The following is a 20,865-nucleotide window of genomic DNA, read 5'->3' on the forward strand; positions in this document are numbered from 1 at the left end:
ATAGAACCAAGAGAGTGGTTCGGTGGACTAGATGAGTATTAGGCCGGCTAGACGCCGTGCCCGGATAGGTTCGTTCACGATACGGTGAAGTTCCTACCTCGTCCATTTGCAAAGAAAGCGAGCCATTGCGACTCTAAGAAAGAATGAAAGAAAGCGAGTCATTGCGACTCTAAGAAAAGAAAGAAAGAAAGCAAGCTAGTCCTTGTGGCTCTAAGAAACCTCCACAGAAAAGTATTTTATTTTACAAACGAGTGTATGAGTATACTTATAGTTTGCACATGATTGCATAAAGAGAATGTTTGCACGAGATTGCATTTGAGTATAATATTGCACTAGATTGCATGTGAGAATGATTGACCAAGTTTGAATGTTGAGCATGATTGTTTTAGTTGTATTTTGATACCCTTTTACATCTAGTTGCGTTATGTGATCTAGAAAGCATGATGATAATTTCGTATTGGTTGTTTGATAGTATGAGTTAGTTATGAAGAGTTTTGTTATGAGGAGTATGTGTTGGAATATTCATGTTGTTGAGTTATTTATGTTTGAAGCATGAATGTTGTTATTATAGGTTGCGAGCATATAGAAGTCTGTGATGTATCTAAAGTTGTCTAAGTGTTGAGATTGCTTGATTAGAGTTGTGAACAAATGTTTTTGCAAAGTATATTCTATAGTACTTTACAGGGTTGAGTGTGGTTATACTTAGCTTCGTGCTAACGAGTGTTTTCCTATTTATCTATGTGTTGTTTGTAAAACCCCTTTCAGGTGGACCCAGCATTGAGAGGTGATTGAGTTAGACTAGTCTAGTAGTTCTAGTAGTCTAAACTCTTAGTACTTTTGTTATGATGTTTTATTTTGTCGGATTTGTAGACTTATGTTGATTGATGATGTAGACATCGATCGGGGAGTGATTTTTTTCCCTTTATGACTTTCGATTAAGTTTTATGGATGTTGGTTATTTTATTTTTATTCTAGTTCCATCCTTAGCCTGTGCAATCACCACAGGGTGGTGGTTGTGGCGGTGACATTCCCACTAGTTTACTTAATAAGTTGTTTATCCGCTGCTTAGTTTATGTTAATTGTGGTTTAGAATTGTAAATAAGATTTAGAAAAGTGGGGTGTTACAGTGTGTGTGTGTGTGTGTGTGTGTGTGTGTGAACGCGCGCGCGTGCGTGCTTTGATAATTCCTTTGCTCTTGTTTTTGGTATGGAATATATATTTTGATTTCAAGTGTATGTGTATGTAGTTATGTACATATGTAGTTTATATATTAGTTGAATTTAGATTTAAGTTATGTGTCTGACATATAGTCTTTTTGTAGGATATAGTCTTTTTGTATTTAAAAATTTTTGGTAGACAAATTGCTATGTTTTTTTTTAATAATTTTATTTCAATCTATACATATTAATGTTGATGTATTAATAACTCGATTTTTATATATTTATATGTGTAGAATGGTCAATCTTAAAAGTTTGAGATCATTAATAAGTTCATCTAATAAGCATATTTCTCATGTAGTGGGCGAGCCTCATAACAATGAGGTTTATAATCAACAACTCAATGGAATAGTTGAAACATCAAACATTGTACCTAGAGTAGATGAATATGTTATTGGTGATTTTTAAAATTTTTTGAGTTTAAAATGTAATCTTCTGTTTAGAAAACATAACTACACCCAACACAGTTGAGTTTAAAATGCATACGGTTCGTGAAGCTGAGACCATGAGAGCTAGAGAAGCACTAAGTTGGATAAAGGAAAACGGATGGGGGAGGGTCATTCTTGAGACCGATGCTCAGATTGTTACAAAAGCTGTCGCAAAGTGAACGAATATATCCCCGTTTGGATATATTATTGAAGATATCTGAAATATGATGCGCCAGCTACCTATGATTTCCTTCCAATTTGTGCCTCGTACAAAGAATACGGTGGCTCACTCCTTAGCAAAGCATGCGTTAAATCTTGTTGAGACGGAGAGACTAGAGTGTTTTGATTTTATTCCCCGTTTTCTATCTTCTGCTATTTGTAAGAACTTTGCTACAGATTAATATACTGCTCCTTTTGGTTTTCAAAAAAAAATGTAATCTTCTTTTTTATGTATAATATTGTATACTTACATATTGTTTAAAAAAAAATTACTGTAGAAAACGAAAATATTAAAAAACGTGGTCGAAGTGAACAATCAATACAGGACTTGTCAAGAAAAAAGATAGAGGAGAAGAAATCTGTATTCTATTTCCTCCACCATACCATAAGGTCTGTGGTAAAGATGCTAGTTTGTTCAAAGTTGAAGTGACTATGTGCATTCAGCAATTTGTACCACTTCGAGTCTCTAGTTGGAAAGAGATTCCTAACGAGAATGTCAATACAATGTGAGTAATTTTAAAAGTAAGACTGAAACATTAAACAATTTCAATATTATATTAGGTTTGGAATGAGAAGTTAGAATAAAGTTAGAATTGCTTGTTCAAATTAATGATTTATATACTTTTATATATGACTTGCATGACAAATTTAATTTTTCAAATGATGTGCAACCCCATGTCATGAAACAAGTGCAATTACAATATAAAAATAGGCATTATCATTTACGTCAGAGCTATCTAAAACGCAAAAATTGTCCAAATGATGTCAATGAAGATGATTGGACATGGCTAATTGAAAACAAATGGGAGACTCAACGGTAATTTTAATTGGTAGAAATTGACATATTGTTACCCCAATTTGTGGTCTTTTATGTCTCTTGATTCTCTTCTACTTTATTTCATATTAATAATTATTTTTATATATATATATATATATATATATATATATATATATATATATATATATATATATATATATATATATATATATATATAGGGAAGGGATCAGGTGCATTTGTTGCTTCCCGTGCGGATGTGCGGTGGATTAATGTGCGTGAGGTTTATACTTAATGTGCATGAGATGTGTACTCAATATGCCTGAGATTTGTACTTAATGTGCGTCATGTTAATATGCGTGAGTTTTGTACTTAATGTGCCTGAGTATTGTGTTTAATGTGCGTGAGATTTGTGCTTAATGTGCGTGAGTATTTCAGAATTACGAGCTCAGAAGGAAGCAGAACAGAAACTTACGCACATTAACGTCCAAGCTTCTTGTTACTTCTTCCTTCAATTTGGCCATGGATTCTGGATTATCAGCTACCTTCAATTTGGCCATGGATTCTGGATTATCAGCTACCTTCAATGCAGTTGAATGTTTATATAAATGACGCACGCACAGTAAAATTTGCACAGCAGCAAAGTGTGGATTTCTGTTGTATTATTCTCATAATTCTTAACCACCATAGCTCGCCTCCGCATCATCATCATAAGGGAGGGGGCAAATGGCTACTGAGGATGGGGAAGAAGCTGACATCAATATTTTCTGCTGCATTTTACACATTCACGCACATTAAGTACAAATCTCAGGCACATTAAACACAACACTCACGCACATTGAGTACAAATCTCACGCACATTAATCCATCGCACATCCGCACGGGAAGCATTCAACTAGGGCTGTTAACGAACCGAACATAAACGAACGGAGGGGGTTCGTGTTCGTTTGTTAAGGAATTTTGAGTGTTCGTGTTCGTTTGTTAAGGTTTTTGAAAATCCTGTTCGTGTTCGTTTGTTAAGCGTTCGTTAGTGTTCGTTAACGTTCGCGAACATGTTCACGAACGTGTTCGTTAACGTTAACGAACATGTTCGCGAACGTGTTTGTTAATGTTCGTGAACACGTTCGTAAACGTGTTCGTTAACGTTAACAAACACGTTCACAAACATGTTCATTACCAAGCACGTTCACAAACATATTTATTTATGTTCATGAACACTTAATAAACAAACACCTGCACATGTTCATGATCACAATTCGTTCGTGAACAATAAATAATTTACGTTCACAAACAATAATCAAACAAACAACACAACTACATAACTAATATAATATAATATAATATAATATAATATATATGTTTGTGAACATGTTCGCGAACTTTATAAAACGAACACAAACGAGCTTGTTCACGAACATTATTAAACTAACAGAAACGAGCTTGTTCACGAACATTAGTAAACGAACACAACCGAGCTTGTTCACGATCTCTTAGCAAACGAGCTTAGAAATGTTCAAGCTCTGTTCGTTTATTAACCGAGCTCTAAATTTTGTTTGTTAATGTTCGTTTACCTTAACAAATGAACATAAACGAACGCTTACCGAACACAAACACGAGTAGTTTGCCGAAAGCTCTGTTCGCTAACACCCCTACATTCAACCGCACGGGAACCTTTCACTATATATATATATATATATATATAGAGAGAGAGAGAGAGAGAGATTTTGGTTCTTATGAGGTCAGGTCTTCCTGTGCGGTCAGTGCGGCATACACCATTTGGTATGCATAAATGCACCATACAGTGTTCGAAAATACACCAGAATGAAATGCCAAAAAATACACCACACAAAAAAAAAATGAGAAAATTACACTTTTGGTCCTATGACTATAGGGGGGTGGTAATTTCAGTTCGTGACTTTTAAAACTAACAGATTTAGTCCTTTTAGTATGCTCTTTTTTACACATTAAGTCCTTACGGCCAAATCACAGGCCAAAAGTCACCGGAAATATGTAAATCATTTTTTATTAGTTAACTATGAGGATAAATTGGTCATTTCCAAGTCATTTCTTCTTCTTTCTGCTTCGGTTCGCCTTTTTTCTGCACGTCTCACCATCTCTGCGCTAAAATTCTCGAACATCAGTACATCACGACCGACGCTGAGGTTGGTTCCTTGATGAACATCACAATCGGCACCGCACAGCTATTTGTTCTTCTTCCTGCTCTATTTTCTCTTCCGATACATGCAAATCGAAGCCACCATTACATCTCGTATACTATGTAGCCACGCATTCGGGGCAAACCGTCACGTCCGGCTTCAATCTGGCGGGAACTACGCCGTTGATACCCGACCCGGAACTGCCAGTCCCCTCCCAGAAGCCGTTGCGCTCCGTTTTGACCGGTACCCATGACCTGGTTTGTTTCCCGCGGTGTTGTTGACGTACTTGAGCGCCGACCAGCAATCGTAGTGGTACACGAGGACGGCGGTCATCCACGCCCGGGCGTCTTTGATCTTGCCCGCCCGCTGCGGAGATGGAGCTGGCTACGGAGGCTCCTGCGGAGCGCACATTAGATGAAACCGTCTTGACGCAAGAGGATATGAACATGAGGGAATTCAGAAGAAATCCATTCGTCCCACTCTTAGCCTTGCGATTCGTGCTACTACTGTTACCGATGCTTTAGCTTTTCTTCATAATAATATTCACTACAGTGGGGTAAAACTCTCAAAAATCTCACCGGTCGTCGCCAGAGAAAATGAAGGAAAATTTAGGAACTAGTTGTCGTTCTGCAGCTTCTGCTGATGATGTCAGCAATGGCTCTTCAACGCAACCGCCGCCGCCGTCCTCTGCAGAGCGATGCTGCTGACGCGAATTGACGATCAGATGATAAAGCATTAAAATCAAACGAACAACGGGAACAAGAATGGCGCGTATAACGCCGACGAGAAGAAGTCACCGTTTATTCCCTTTTTTCTCATACCAAAATTGACCATTTTACCCCTCAAAAAAATTAATAAACAATTGAATTTGTTTTTCCGGCGAAAATCTACCGGCAAATTAGCCGGAAGGACTTAATGTGTAAAAAAAAAGCATACTAAAAGGACTAAATCTGTTAGTTTTAAAAGTCACGAACTGAAATTACCACCCCCCAATAGTCATAGGACCAAAAGTGTAATTTTCTCAAAAAAAAATACACCACACATAATCGTGTATTTTTGAAAACTGTGTGGTGCATTTATGCATACCTAATGGTGTATGCCGCACTGACCGCACGGGAAGACCTGACCTCACAGGAACCTGACCATATATATATATATATATATATATATATATATATATATATATATATATTAATTTGACGAGTAACATTTGTTGAATGAATTATTTTATTCCAGATAATAATTAAATTAAAACATTTAATTATGACAAGATTCTGAAATGAATAATTTTATATTGTGTGCATTTGGCTAGTATTATTTGAAAAAAAAAAATTGTGACAAAGTAATGGTCACTTATAAAAACATTAAGATTGACAATAGTGACACTATTTTAACTTATTTTAGTGACAAATTTTTCCACTAATTTTCAGTATTTTAGTGATAAATACGCTGCCACTATTTTTAAAGATATCAGTGACGAAGATGATGGCTACAAGAAATTGAATTGTTGTTACGACTTTAGTTAACAGTAATGATTGTTTCAGAGTTAACTTCTTTTGTCATAAATAAATATAACATTTGTTACCATGATTATTATCACAACAAAGTAATTATCTATTACCACTTTTTATGTCACTGATAATCATTTTTGAGTCAAGAAAAATTCTCACAAATAAGTACAACTATTGTGACTAAAGTGTTGTCATAACAAAATAATTAATTGCAACGATTTTAGTTGTCACTAGATCAATTTTTTGTAATAACATATTCGGTAACAAAATGTACATTTATTGTGACTACTATTGTTACGTTATCACTCAAATACTACTTTTAGTGTACGTAAATATTGTTACAAAAGTCTTGAGTAATTTCAATAGTGACCAAAATCGATAGTTTGGTGACAACTACAATTGTCACTAAATGTGAAATTTCTTGTAGTGAGGGTTCAAACCCTGGTATTCTTGTAAGAAGTTAGAACAAGTGACCACCAAACTAGGAGGATTATAACAAACTAAAGGATGATGTCTAAAAGAGAGACATGATGCCACTTAGGCTAACATTATCCCTGCAAATCTCACTCATTTGCTAAAATGGGCCCCACTTCCATATCATCAAATTTATAAATTCTTCACTATTTACTATACATCCCTGCAAATCTCTTTCACTTTCAAAAATGGATCCCACTCCCATATTATATTATAAATATAATAATAAAATAATATTAAAAGAAATAATAAAATTAAAAAATAATAATAAGTCCAATATTTGGCAACAAAAGCTGCAGCCTATCCAATCAAAGTACATGAACAATTGCAAATTCTCTCTTCCCTTGCTATATTTGCCAATTCTCTCTCATATTGCAAGACACTTGGCTTTAAATAAATAAATAAAAAAAAAAAGATTTATCTCTCTTGCCATGTCACTTTGCCAATACCAAATTTGCAGGGATGAGGACAGCCTTATATAGTTTTGAAGACCCCTCTAAATGCTTGACAATTGTACCGCCTTGGTTATTCTCCATTCTTAAATATATATATATATATATATATATATATATATATATATATATATATATATATATATATATGTGTGTGTGTGTGTGTGTGTGTGTGTGTGTTTCCCCACTACTTTGTTGATAGCACCCTTCAATTGAATAAGTATAAGTTGTCACGCTTTTGTACACGAGGACTAATTAAGTAGCTTAATTGGTAGGTGCTTGATTGCGTTGTTATCCCATAGGTCATGGTACTTGGTTGCTACACTCATTTAATATATATTTTGCTCATTTTCACACCCCCTTATAACTTCTTAGGTCAACACCCTCCTAATAAAATGGATAATGTTTTCTCATAACCCAGTCAAAATGAGTGGATCATCTTTCCTACTAAAAAACTAGTAAAAATCCAAGATTGTGAAAATTGGAAGCCCAATTATGAATACACGAGAAATTAAAGCAGCTGCCACAAGTTTTTTTATTGTAAAAATTGAATGGTAAGGGGTAAGTAAAAAAGTAAGTACAAATTCAATTGTGATACCTGGAAACATTGTTTTACTTTTGATATTCAAAAACAAAAGATTTTGAAATGTTTGTAATTCCTATTGTGGGAAGGTGGGTGTCGGTATTTTTCATGGAAAGAAGATATCTTTTCTAGTAATGAGGATAAAGATTAGAGTTCCATTATATATGAACTGTCAAGCAATGCATTGGAGTTGAAAGAATATGGCTTTTGCTTTGATTGACCAAGTATCCTGTGTAAAAATTGATCTAGCTAGATAAACATAGAATTCTAAGGAAAAACAAAAAATTCAATGCAAATATAAGATATCAGGAGAATGTTTAGAATTTTTGGATTTATGATTGCTGGAATTGACATTTTGTAATGTATGTAACCAAGGAAAGATATTAACCAAATTTTGCCAATTTTATAAGTTGATCTTAGTTTAAGCTTAGTTTCAATTACTAATAACCTTGTGGTTTAGTGGCACAAAGTGGTTCTCTTGAATGTAAAGTAATAGGTGAGGGTGGTATTGATTCTTTGTGCAAGGAAGAATATAATTACGTAATTGTAATTAGGTTATCCCTTTTTTAAAGAGATGTTTTTTATTTATTATTATTTTTTTGTTATTTTGCCAAGGGATGCTGGAATTTGACAAACTGGTGTGCAATTTGACAAATTGAATAAATGCAATTGGGCAACATAAAAAATAAAAAAATAAAAAAAAATTGTGTGAGATCGTCTCACGGATCTTTGTCCGTGAGACATTGCGAGTCAGGATGAAAATATAATAGTTATACTAGAAAATGTAATACTAATCAGAAATAAAGTGTTTGTTACTTATAATAAAAAGTGTAAATAATAATCATGAATAAAGTGTTTGTTGCTTATAATAAAAAGTGTAATACTTAAAAAGAAAAAATGTAATACTTTTACATTTTTTCTCTTATAAGTAACAAATACTTTATTCATGATTAGTAATACATATTTTTATAACATTTTCATTTTGACACAGACTCATCTTACAGATAAGGATCCGTTAAATGATTTTACAGAAGAGTCACTCTAATAATATTTTTATTTTTTATTTTTTTTTTAAAAGGAGACTAACAAGTTAAAGATAAATAGACTAGAGTTTGATGGATATAAAGAGCAAGAAGAGAGCAGCAAAACAGAGAGTTGAAAAAAGATGAGACAGTTGCTACCTTTGCCTTCTCTCACTCTGCAATTATATATATATATAATGTTCTGGCCCTCTGGGTACCTTGAAGGAATCCAAAAACTTATTCGTATCTAAAAAAAATAGAATCATAGTCACAATTGTTGGAATGTTTTCTAACAAAATGTTACAATTTCTTTTTAAAGAAAAAGTATTAAGTTGGCCACTGCATGAATTATTATGATTTATACAATCAGACAATCAAATAAAAATCATATACATTTGAAATATTTAACACAAAAATATGTGCAATTAACATTCGTAGCTAATGTAAATTCGTAATATGAATTTAGGCCTTAACATGATTTAACCAATTAACAGTAGATGCACAAAATGTTTACTTAATTCATTCCATTGACGTTTAATGAAGATTCAAACCTCCTAATTTTTTTTTAACCAGCTTGGTTGACGTGACTCTTATCTCTTAAGAGAGGTCGGGAGTTCAAACCTCCTCTTATTCATTTTATGTGCCGAGTTCGGTTAATGAGATTTGACTGAAGTTATTTACAATTTAATTTTTGATAATATTAAGTTTAGAGTTAGTATTAAAATTTATATATTTAAAAACTACATTAAAAGTAATATTAAACACAAAAAATTAAATTTAAAATTTATAAAAAAAAATACTAGTAAAAATAAACGAAGAAGAAAGGAATGAATAGTAAGTAAGAGAGATAAAATAAAAAAGATGGAGTATCTATTAATTAATCCAACTTTTATTTCTTCAATTATTTTCATAAAATATTTCTTATAATTTTTAAATTCGGCCATTCATGTTTAATAATACAAGTGTAAATGCAATTTTTCAATATACGATTTTTATATAATAATACTAAATTAAATATTACAAAAATTGAATTATAGATAATTTGAGTTATGTCCCATGGCCATTATCCATGATGAAAGACATAAATTCTTACTGTGCCATAGCTATGTAACTAAATATATATAAATTTTCAATAATAATCAATTTCAATTTTTAAAAATTACTTTGTCCTTAATAAAAATTATTGGCTCTGCCACTAGTGTAGTGTTGAGATGCAGAGTTATGACGCAATGTACATAAAATCCTAATTGCCTGCTAATTAAATTTTATTATTTTTATTTTATAAAAATAAATGGAAAATATCAAATAAACCCTCAAATTTTACTAAAGAAATCAATTAGACCCTTAAACTTTTTAAAGTAGCAATTAAACCCGTCAATATTGTATTTTGGTGTAATAAAGTTCAAAAATCCGTTAATGACCTACTATCACAGGTCACTAGGGTTCATGGGTTCGAGCCTCAGTGGGGGTGAGATTAACTATTTGTGCTTCATAGGTTGAGAAAGTGTTATGAACAGATAGTGCATTGTAACAGAGTACTAAATAAAAAAATTTAGTATAATAACAATAGATTACAGAAAATATATAATTATAAACCATGATCTATAAACTCAATAATTATAAACGTTGCCGAAAGGGAGCCATGTCCCCTTCAACACTGGTTAGCAATAAAGTTTAGAGTAACAAGAAAACAAGATTTTATTTGTGATTAGGCCCACTTGTCATCTTGGCTGCTAAAATCTCAATGCTGATACAGACATTTCTTGAAAAGAAAAAGAGGGTTGTCAAAACTAAATCATGATTTCCCCATTAATCTGCAAGATCTGTAATTTGTCTTCTTTATGTTGTCCCATGCATGTCTGCATACAACAAAAGATAATAATAAAGAACATCCATCCTCAGACACTGACTTGCCCACCCCAACAAAACAAACTTTTGGCCAGTACGTGATACCTCTCCTGCCACCAAAGTTATAAAAAGAGAATAAAAGAAGATGCATGGTGTACCATACTTCCACTTTCTTCATCTTTTGACAATTTGAAGTGAAATTTAACCAGCGTGGTTAGCGTGACTGGTCATGCACTCTTATTCTTTAAAAGATGTCGTGAGTTCAAAACCCTCTCTTTGTGTAAACAAATCAATATATGATCAGCACTTTGTCTCTTCATTGGGCTGATCCGCTGCGAACGGGGATGAGTCTGATTATGGTACTCCCTCTCGTGTGAAAAAACCAATATGACCCGCAATTTGCCCCTTAATTGAGACGATTAGGTGCGAATGGGGGTTAGTCTGGTTATGGTACAAGCTTAAACATTCCTTCTATAGTTAGAGTCTACTCTGGGCACCCCATGTACTAAAATAAAAAATTGAACGCAAATTTTATCATAAATTTGTGTTACCTTAATTCAATGTTTTTGTTACTACAATATTGTATAATCTTCAACTTAACTAGTATTATATATGTTCTTAAATTTGTTTAATATAAGGTGTCATTTCATACAATCTTTCAATATTATGACATGATTTTGGAATAGTATGAAGCTGATTTGAAAATAGGATCCTGTACGAGGACCAAAAATTATCACCCATTTTTTTCATCGTCTAACGTGTCAATATATAATTTGTATTTGATTTAATAAATATATTCCTTTTTTAACGTACGATGGAGCGGGATTAGCCAATTTATGATAACCAATGAATAAAATAATTTTATTACCACATCATATGGTAAAGAAAATTTTAGTGAAAATATTTGGTGCAGTATCCTTGAAAAATATATTGTACAAAATTAAAAGTTGAGGCAATTTGAATCAACCTACTAGCTGTTTAGAGAAACTATTTTACATCATTTTATGTAGAAATTTAATTTAATTTTCGAATAGTATCAAATTAAAGAATGTATAATGTCAAAAGTGAAGATCAACCATACCTTCAGAGATCAAAATATTGCGGGGGTATGTTGGTTGTGCAAGCTTTAATTTGCTTCATGAGAAAGAATTAAGATGCTTCAATAATCCTCCAGTAGCAATCCTGAGAAGATTTTGTTGAGCATATATATATAATCTATAAACATAAATATGCAATCCAATTATCAACTTAGAGCCTTAGACGTTTAATTGAGATGAAACACACACTTCAATTTAGTATCAGAACTAACCCTATACCAATAGTCATGGGTTCGAATCTCTGTATCACCGAATAAAAAAGAAACTATGATCCACGTGTTGCTTAAAGCTCATCAAAAAGTAATTGGCTCACACACGTGAGGGGGCCATAAATGTGCAATCCAACTAATCCAACTATCAACATGGTCGTATCAGGAGGATGAAATCATTTTGTCAAAAGTGAAGTATTGTAGTATAATTCTACTTAGTTTTGTAGTGAGACAATTTAAAAAAAAAAAAAAATTAATGACCATTTTGGTCCCTTGATTATACCATAATTGTCAAATTGGTCCTTGACTATCAATTCTGACCAATTAAATCCTCAATTATTGATTTCGTAACTGATTTGGTCCTTCATCAAACTAATCAAGGACCAATTTTATAATTACAGATGACCAAATCGATTACGAAATTAATAGTTGAGAATTTAATTGGTCAAAATTAATAATCAATGACCAATTTAATAATTACGACATAGTCGAGAGACCAAAACAATCATTAATTCAAATAAAAATTAGGAATGGAAAATATATATACAATAAGAAATTAAAAAGATGATGTTATGTGCAATCATATTTACATACATGCATCACTTAATTTGACAAAATTCTATTGATTGGCACAAGTACTTTTAGCATATTCCACCCAATGAATTATTGCCACAACAAGTAATAATTGCTCTCATTTAAGTGTAACCATCATTTTCGATTTAAAAAATAATTAAAGTTAGGTTAATATGACACTTGAAATGTGAAGGGGAGACAAAAATTGAAGACAGTATTTCATAGCTCCTAGGTAAGATGTTGAAGGAAAAAAGTTGTCTCTCTAATCTTGGCCTTTCTAGAGGCATCTTCTTCACAGAAATGTTTGATCATATTTTTTAAGTAAAATTTCTCACCTATAGAATATAGATTAGGCCCAGAGAGCTGTCTTACATTCAGGGAGCTTTACAATCAAATCAAATCAAGTCAGTCATGTATGCTATTGGAACCTCAAATTATTCAATGGACTAAAACAACCAAACTAAGTGTATTACCTCAAGACAATTTACCCATTCTTAGTTTACTAATAGGTTAATTTTTTGGGGAGTTTGGAAAAGCAATTTCAATAGTGCTTTCTCTCTAAATACTTATTGTTGAAGTGATTTGATATCTCACATGTTTTAAATATTAAAATTTTCTTCTTCTCCTAAAAAGATGAATCTCCAACCCAAGGTCCCTACATTCCAGTCTGACAGAATATTTGGGAGGATGTAAATCTCCACTGTACCGTTGCCTAGGTTTTGAACTTTGGTATCTTCTCTCAAATACTGCATACTGAACTACTGAGCTAAGCCCGTATAGGCATAAATCTAAAATAATTTTGTTCTAGGGTCCATAAGTTAAATAAAAGAAAAGAAAAATAAATTGGTTAGGATAGTCACCCTACTGTGCCCAACGGGCGCATGCAGTGATGGGCGCGACTGATGCACGAAACGCGCACTAGCATTGTTGTTTGTTTATTTGTTTTTTTTTGTTTTTTGTTTTTTTTTTTTTTTTTTTTTGGAGTCCAAAAAAATCCAAATCACCACTTTGATTAAAAAAAAAAAAAAAAAAAAAAACCACCAAAAATACATTGTTGGTGATGCTCTAAGAGGTACAAATCTTATGAGACCGCGCTATAGTTTTAATTTTATTAATACCACTATATATAACCAATCCAATCATTTTATTCTCTTAAAGGCATTCATAGAGTTCTTATCATTTTATTCTCTTAAAAGGCATTCATAGAGTTCTTTGATTTAAACAAGTTTAAATAGAGTTGCAAACTAGCCAGCTAATGTTTCCCTTCACCATGGCAAAGGTCTCCGTTTTAACAACCTCCATTTGGTCTTCAATATGATTATTTGGGCATTCCTTATTATCCTAAATGTTTTGTTTTTTTTTTTTTTAAATACGTCTGACTCTATTACATTGTAGTATAAAAAGGAGTTAACACCGCCCCTCCTGAGGCTCAATCTCATAACCTCCCATATGGAAGAATTATTACATACCATCTTAGCACAAGGTGTTTGGCTCCTAAAAGGATATTTGTAATAGAGTACCTTGAGTTTTCGTTTGGGTTAAACCCTCCTTTTCATTCAAAAACAAGTTTAAATCTTATCCTATAAACAAAGAGTCTCTAATTAAAATTGTTGTGGATTTTTAGCTCTCTAGTTTCTATTTTTCTTCTTTTAAAAGGTTGAACCCCCACACCCCGACCCGATAAAGTATTTGAGAGAATGTAAATCACGTGACTCAATGGCTCAACAAATAGCAAACAGGCTCAAATGCTGATGCGCACAAGGAATCTGTTCACTTTGGATATAGTCTCCACACTGTCACTGTCGAAGTTCGAACCTTGATCTTTTCCCCCAAATACTGTATACTAAACCAGTAAACTAAGCCCGTGCAAGCCAGTTTCTATGTTTCAGCATAATTAAGTGAGGAGTATGGCCAAGGAATTGTGTAAACTCCCTGGCATTATAACATAACATGTAGTCTAATTAGATTTAGTGAGCATTAGTTTGCTTTTCATTGTTGGTTCAAAATATCAGTTTTTGAATCATGGCTTCTCTCCAAATTTTACTTTACCTGCTGCATAATCTGTAAAATGCCTTTAATTTTGGGCAGTCTGTTTTAACCCCAAAGTAAAAAAGAAAAGCAGACAACAGCACACATTGTGAGGGAACCAAGAAAATTACTTTTCAGTAAAATCATTGGCAATACCTCTGAGAGCAAAAGCTTACATTGTCAAGGCTGAATAGCAGATTGCACTTTTTTCTTGAGAGGTTTCGTAATGAGTATACATCATCTTCTCACTTCATTCAAAACCCAAAAATACAAAAACAAAAAAACAAATATATATATATACTCAAAGAATCATTATCTTAAGACTGTTTGACATTTTCTTCCTGTCAATGAATCACTATTCTACAAAGCACCTAAGTGGAAAAACTTTCATTTACTCACTTGCCAGTCATCTATCCGGTTGGTTCCTGCAAATTTGAACATTTCTTTAGCAAACCGTCATTGCTAAGCCCTCGAGGTAGGGGGATTCACGGGAATAATTTACCTAATCGTGATGCCGGAATGACAACCGGTGCACGGTTGAATGGTGTCATAAAGGGGGCGTTTTCTTAATTCACGTGGACGATTGGAGTTAGTGTTCGTTTAAGATTGGTTAACGATCAAAATCCGGAATGTCAACACCTGATTAAGAAAGACGGTAATTTATAAAGAGAATGGAATGTGCAGCACACTCAATAAAGTGATAAAACAGCAGAGACTAACCTTTTTTTGGTTAGTGGGCTAAAGAGAAGGTCCACATTGCAATTTGCCAGATAGGATTGAATTTTGTCTAAGAGATTCCTGCTTCTGTCTAGCACCAAAAAGATGAGGACCGTGAGATCTTTCGCCCTGAATCAAGTTGCTAACTTGTGTTTTATCGGGAAGGGCATAAAAGTATAATTTTATGTCGCCACACTAAAAGATTGAATCCAACCAATTAGCTAGTCTAACACATGGCCTTATAAACTCATATGTTCTCTCTTATTTTATCAATGTGGACTCTTAACAGGAATCAATCGCCTTTCTTCTCCCTATTACAATTTCGTGACGGGAATAAACAGGATAAGTGATATAGAACATACCAAAACTTTCAGTTTAATGTCCTCCATCTTCGCTCAATAGAAGCAGAGTTCGGTATAGCCATGCGACGAGTATGGCAACAGCTCTTCCACCTCGATCTTCGCATTTGAACAACTCATGCTTTTCCTTAAATGGCTCGGAACAGACTCAATTTCGGCGCAAAATACACTGGATACAGGTCGATGATCTGAAAATCTGGATTCACCGCAGGCATATGATAATTGTTGTAAACCACTCCCGTACCACAAGATCCGGTCACACCTTCAGTCATAAAATAATTCATAGACCCAGTTAAAAAACCAAACCAATCATAGAAGATGCATAGAATCTCTCGATGAATTTTTTATCAAATGAACCATGTATAAAAAGAGATTACCATGCTGGCGTTCGTCTTTTCTCCTTTGGATGCATGTCATCACCTGAATATCTGTCTGAATTACGTGAATATTTGTACGTTGGCGGAAAGTATATTTTCCCTTCTTTCCATCCCACAAAAACCCGACCTCGCCTCTGTTCAATCCTTAGCTGCAAAGAAGGTCGCAGATCATATCACTTGAATATAGTTTTTCAGAACAAGATAATAGATGGGGAATCGAATTGTTGTTTAAGAATGTAGGTACCTGATCGTTCTCTAGCAAAGCTCTCCAATTTTGCATCTCGACAAGTGCTTTAGCAGACCGGTAAGGAAGTGCAATTCTATAATTCAGATCTCCAAGCCAAATAACTCGACTGAATGAAATGTGTAAAAACATTAGTTTCGTTTTGTTTCTTTCACGGGATATGTGTCTATAACTTTATTCATTGAGAAGTTTTCATCGGATTCGATTAATTAAATGAAATAGGCATAAAGTAACATAATTGAAAGTCGATTTTATGGAACGTTAGTGAGCTACAGTCTTACTCGTGTTCAAGGATTGTGTAAGGGGACTTCTCCCCGCACAAGTTATTAACCGATGGAAATCTTGTTTTCTTTAGGATCTCCATAACATCAGAATTCCTGCGAATCTCATCGCCCTCCTTCTCACCCGAGGTTAAGTGAGTGCACACAAAGCAAAAGCTTGTTTGGTGCAGCAACATACTGATAGAAATGGATCCCTGCGAAATGGATTTCAATGTAAATTACTCGGTAAAACATACGAATGAGACAACAACTTTGTCAGTCTAGAAAAATACCTTATTTCCGAGGTAACCCATCAATCCTCGGCCGACACAGGATACTTTCATATTCTTAACGTGTTCCTTCAGTTCACTCCGAACCCAAACGGTGAGAAAAATGCCAACCATTTGTTTGCTTGCCACTAAACAGTATCTTGTATTCCGGGGCATGCTATAGCACTCATCCGTTGGTATACATCCTCCATTCGGTAACGGTGAAACCGTGCTAGGGAAATCCCCGGGGCAAAAATCGTCATCCGAAGAACCCCTTCTCGAGAAATCGCTAGGCCTCTGTCCCCACGAATAGTCGCTTGGCCTATGACCAGGGGAATAGTCGCTTGGCCTCTGTCCCCATGAACAGTTGCTTGGCCGATGGCCATTATAGTCACTTGGCCGATGACTTGATGAGCTGTCGCTTAGTCGATTACTCGATGAACTGTAACTTGGCCTATGACCCCATCGGTTATTCGGGTCAAAATCACTATGCCTATTACCAAATATTACTCTGTCACAAACACTGTATCGTCGGTCTAGGCTTGGTTGCGGGATTGACGGATCGTTTTCCATTCTCCAGCAATGAGGTGTCTGAAACGACCGCCGAGGAAGGAAGGTCGACTTTTGTTTACTCGACCCTTCAAAATCAGCATTCCATTCGGCAATTGGATCCGGGACGGGAGAAGACGTGTGGCAGCCGCTACCCCCGCTTGTACCGGGAACATTATTGAGCGTCTTTTGGATCAAAGAGATCCACTTTTTGGCAGGGCCGTTGTCTTCAGCCACGAGAATATTACCAGCATTCAGTGGAACTATTTCTTGAAATCTGAGAGTGCAGAACAAAACAACGATTTAGTCATTCGAAGAGAAAAGAATTGATCAGAATCAAACCATAGAGCTCGTACCCGAGTACATAAATATCTGCCCGAGGTGCAGAATGTAGCCAGTCGTCAAGATTTAAGTTACTAGAAGGAGATTTTCCACCCACGTTCCATGTAGCTACAAAGATACTACGCCAATAAACATAAAAAACATTTCAGGTTTTACGAGAAAGATTGAAAAACATTCACAAAAGTAATATCTAAGAAGGCAAAAAGTCTTGAAAAGTAGAGTTCTATCGTAGAGAACAACCTATACTTTTGTACATTTATGATCTTGGGGTGATCAAGATCAACTTTTCTTCGTCCTGGACATTCCATCTTACGGCCCGATTGTTCTGTATAATCAATCAAGTGCACAAATACTGGAGTTAATTCAATCTCTTACACCCTGTAACACATTAAATTTCACGAGTTTAACTCTACTAAACCTGTTTTGCTCTTAACTGTCCATGGCTCCATCTCGGAAAATCCATTTCTCCAATTATTGCCACCTAAAATAAGGGGAAAACAATTTTGATTCTCTCAGGTCTCAACTAACAATCAAAGAACGATGGTCATAATCCAGAATAACACGTTTTCATTTCCCAGAACAGAAATCATTAAGAAACCATTCCCTCGTTCTTGCAATTAAAAAAGCTAAATAAGACTAAAGACCCAGAATTCTCTGGCTATAGACTGTGAATAACAATAACCTCAACCCAAAAACAAAAAAAGAAAAAAGAAGTCATTTTTATGAGTTTTTTTTGCATTTTAAAATATTAGGACAAAACAAAACTTCCAGCAGCTCTGTATTATTCAATTATTTGCAGCCCCAGCTGGGTTTAAATATCTAACTTGGACCCTTGGATAGTGAAATCCATATGAAAGACAAAATATGAGATTCTCCAACTTCAATCTCTCCCCACCCCCACCCCCACCCACAACTACCCACCTACCGCTAATTTAGGGGAAAACAAGGAAAGCCTTCCATGGCTAAGATATTCATCAAACACTTTAAACTAAAGAAAAAGCAGATTTTCTAAATAATAATAATAATAATAGTAATAACAAGACAGAAATTAGGAATCAAAGTTAGAAGCTCACCCCCATAAACAACTTCATCAGCATGAAATTCCTCAGTTCTGCCCTTGATATTGAACCACTTTCTGACCAATTTCTTTGACCAAAAAACCTTCAAAAGAGTGGGAACACATAAAAAGTCAGCAAAACACACCCCTAATTGATCACCATAGAGAAAGAAAGAACACCAGGGTTCCATTTCCCAAGAAGATTAATGATCAAAGCAAGAAATTATAGTGGGGTTAAGCCCAAAAAAAAAAAAAAAAAAAAAAAAAAAAACCTTGCTTTTCTTGGAATTCTCATCTCTCATCATTTCCCTGATCCTTCATGCACCTCTATTCTTCTAAGCTTCCCTTCCCTCCTCTTCAAACAACCTTTGGAATTGGATTCCCCTTAAGACCATTCAAATTACTGCCAGAAACCCCAACCAAATGTCTCCAAAGTTCCTAAACAGCTCCCGAATATGGCTCGCTCTTCTCCTGCGCTGCAATTTCTGAGAGAGAGAGAGAGAGGGAGAGAAAAAGGAAAAACCAGAAATGGGTTCTCCTCGAATATGCTATGCTTACAAGAATTTCAACTTTGCAAACATTCTCCTTTCTGGGTATTCTGCATCCATCTTGAAACACCGAAAGATGGAGTCCCTTCTCCAAGAATTCTTCTACACTGTTGTTAGGGTCGATTTTTTTTTTTTTCACTGTACGCACAGTGACAACATTCTAAATTTCTAACACTGTTAGGCGTTAGCCTATTAGGGAGTGAAAGAACAAAGGATTGGGAAGACAATGACTAGCGAATGAGACAACAAAAACGCTTTCTTAAGTTAAGCATTGGCCAGTCCGGAGGAAATGGGGCATAAGCACAAGGGCAACAGTAGAGGGGGCAAAGGCTGTTAGAGAGCGTTGTATTTTGGTCCAGTGGTTATATTTTGAGTTGAACTTAAAATAAAATATGAATGTGCCACAAGTATATGAAAATATTAGAAGAGTTAATTTTAATATTGATTTCTAGGTTATTATATCTTTAAATATATGTATTTAAATTTAAATCATCACTACTAAAAATTAGGAAAAGTATCAAATTATGGTGTCATCTTCCTTTATATATATATTCTCCATCAAGGTTCATCGTGAAGGGTTTAGTAAAAAAAAAAAAAACATATGATTAATTTTATCATAAAATTTTAAATTTATAATATTTATAAAATTATCGTTCTTTTTTTTTTTTTTTCCAGCAATTCTTAACGGTTAATCTATCTAAAGTGATAATTGATATATTTGATCCATTTAATAGCGATTCTTTTACTAAAATCATCAAGCATTAAATCATTAATTAACGCTGATGAATCTCAATTTTCACAAGATAGCTTCAAGCAGGGCCGGATTTTAGGCTGTGCAAGCTGGGCTACCGCACAGGACTCCCAATTTTAGAGGGGCCCCAAATTTTAGAGGTCCAATATTTAATTTTTACTTAGCTAGTTTAGAAATAAAAACTAAAAGTTTTCAATTAATTTTAAAAGGTTCTATGAAAAGATGGTAAATAAATGTATTTATTATATTTTAACTTAGAGGTCAAAGGTTCGAAACTTGCATGTATTAGTTTTAAAAATTATGATTTTGATAGGACCTCATTTATTTATCAGAACAGGGCCACAAAAAACTAAAATCCAGCCCGACTTCAAGTGAAATCATCCCTTATGTAAAAAGTATGGACACATCTACACCCTCTATCTTAAAAATCAAAGGTTATAATTTATCATTACTAAACTTTCAAGTTTGTAATAATTATAAAATTCACATTGTTCTTAAAAGTTTTTAATCATTATAAATATGACCATGTAATTCTTTTGATGAACTTTAATTGAGAATTAGAGAATTAAGATTAATCTTCACTTTTTACATAAGCTAATCTCATTTGATTCTCTCTCTCTCTCTCTCTCTCTCTCTCTCTCTATATATATATATATATATATATATATATATATATATATATATATATAATAATGCTCATATGTGGTCATGTTGTTAGGTGTGGTCGTGTGGCGGAATTTCAGAATACACTAACAGTGTTAACAACATGCACCATCAGCGTAAGGGAAACACACCACAAT

At 34.2% G+C, this 20,865-nt stretch overlaps 1 protein-coding gene across 2 annotated transcripts; it reads right to left on the reverse strand.

The window, feature by feature from the left end:
• Positions 1-14,670: 14,670 nt before the first annotated feature.
• Positions 14,671-19,673, reverse strand: LOC109163832 (type IV inositol polyphosphate 5-phosphatase 7-like). Of its 2 annotated transcripts, XM_019312546.1 has the most exons (14): positions 19,325-19,673; positions 19,039-19,242; positions 18,783-18,870; positions 18,128-18,190; positions 17,950-18,034; positions 17,724-17,828; positions 16,843-17,644; positions 16,571-16,764; positions 16,290-16,398; positions 16,046-16,194; positions 15,672-15,930; positions 15,313-15,400; positions 15,095-15,231; positions 14,671-15,017 (listed from the first exon to the last, which is right to left on the reverse strand). In XM_019312546.1, the coding sequence occupies exons 2-11, from the start codon at positions 19,069-19,071 to the stop codon at positions 15,705-15,707; spliced, it is 1,854 nt and encodes a 617-aa protein (XP_019168091.1). In that variant the 5' UTR covers positions 19,072-19,242; positions 19,325-19,673; the 3' UTR covers positions 14,671-15,017; positions 15,095-15,231; positions 15,313-15,400; positions 15,672-15,704. The 2 variants fall into 2 exon arrangements, with proteins under 2 accessions (XP_019168091.1, XP_019168092.1); XM_019312547.1 differs by lacking the exons at positions 18,783-18,870; positions 19,039-19,242; positions 19,325-19,673 and adding an exon at positions 18,285-18,410.
• Positions 19,674-20,865: the final 1,192 nt, after the last annotated feature.

The sequence above is a fragment of the Ipomoea nil genome, unplaced genomic scaffold (assembly GCF_001879475.1).
Source record: "Ipomoea nil cultivar Tokyo-kokei standard unplaced genomic scaffold, Asagao_1.1 scaffold3043, whole genome shotgun sequence".
Classification (NCBI taxonomy): domain Eukaryota; kingdom Viridiplantae; phylum Streptophyta; class Magnoliopsida; order Solanales; family Convolvulaceae; genus Ipomoea; species Ipomoea nil.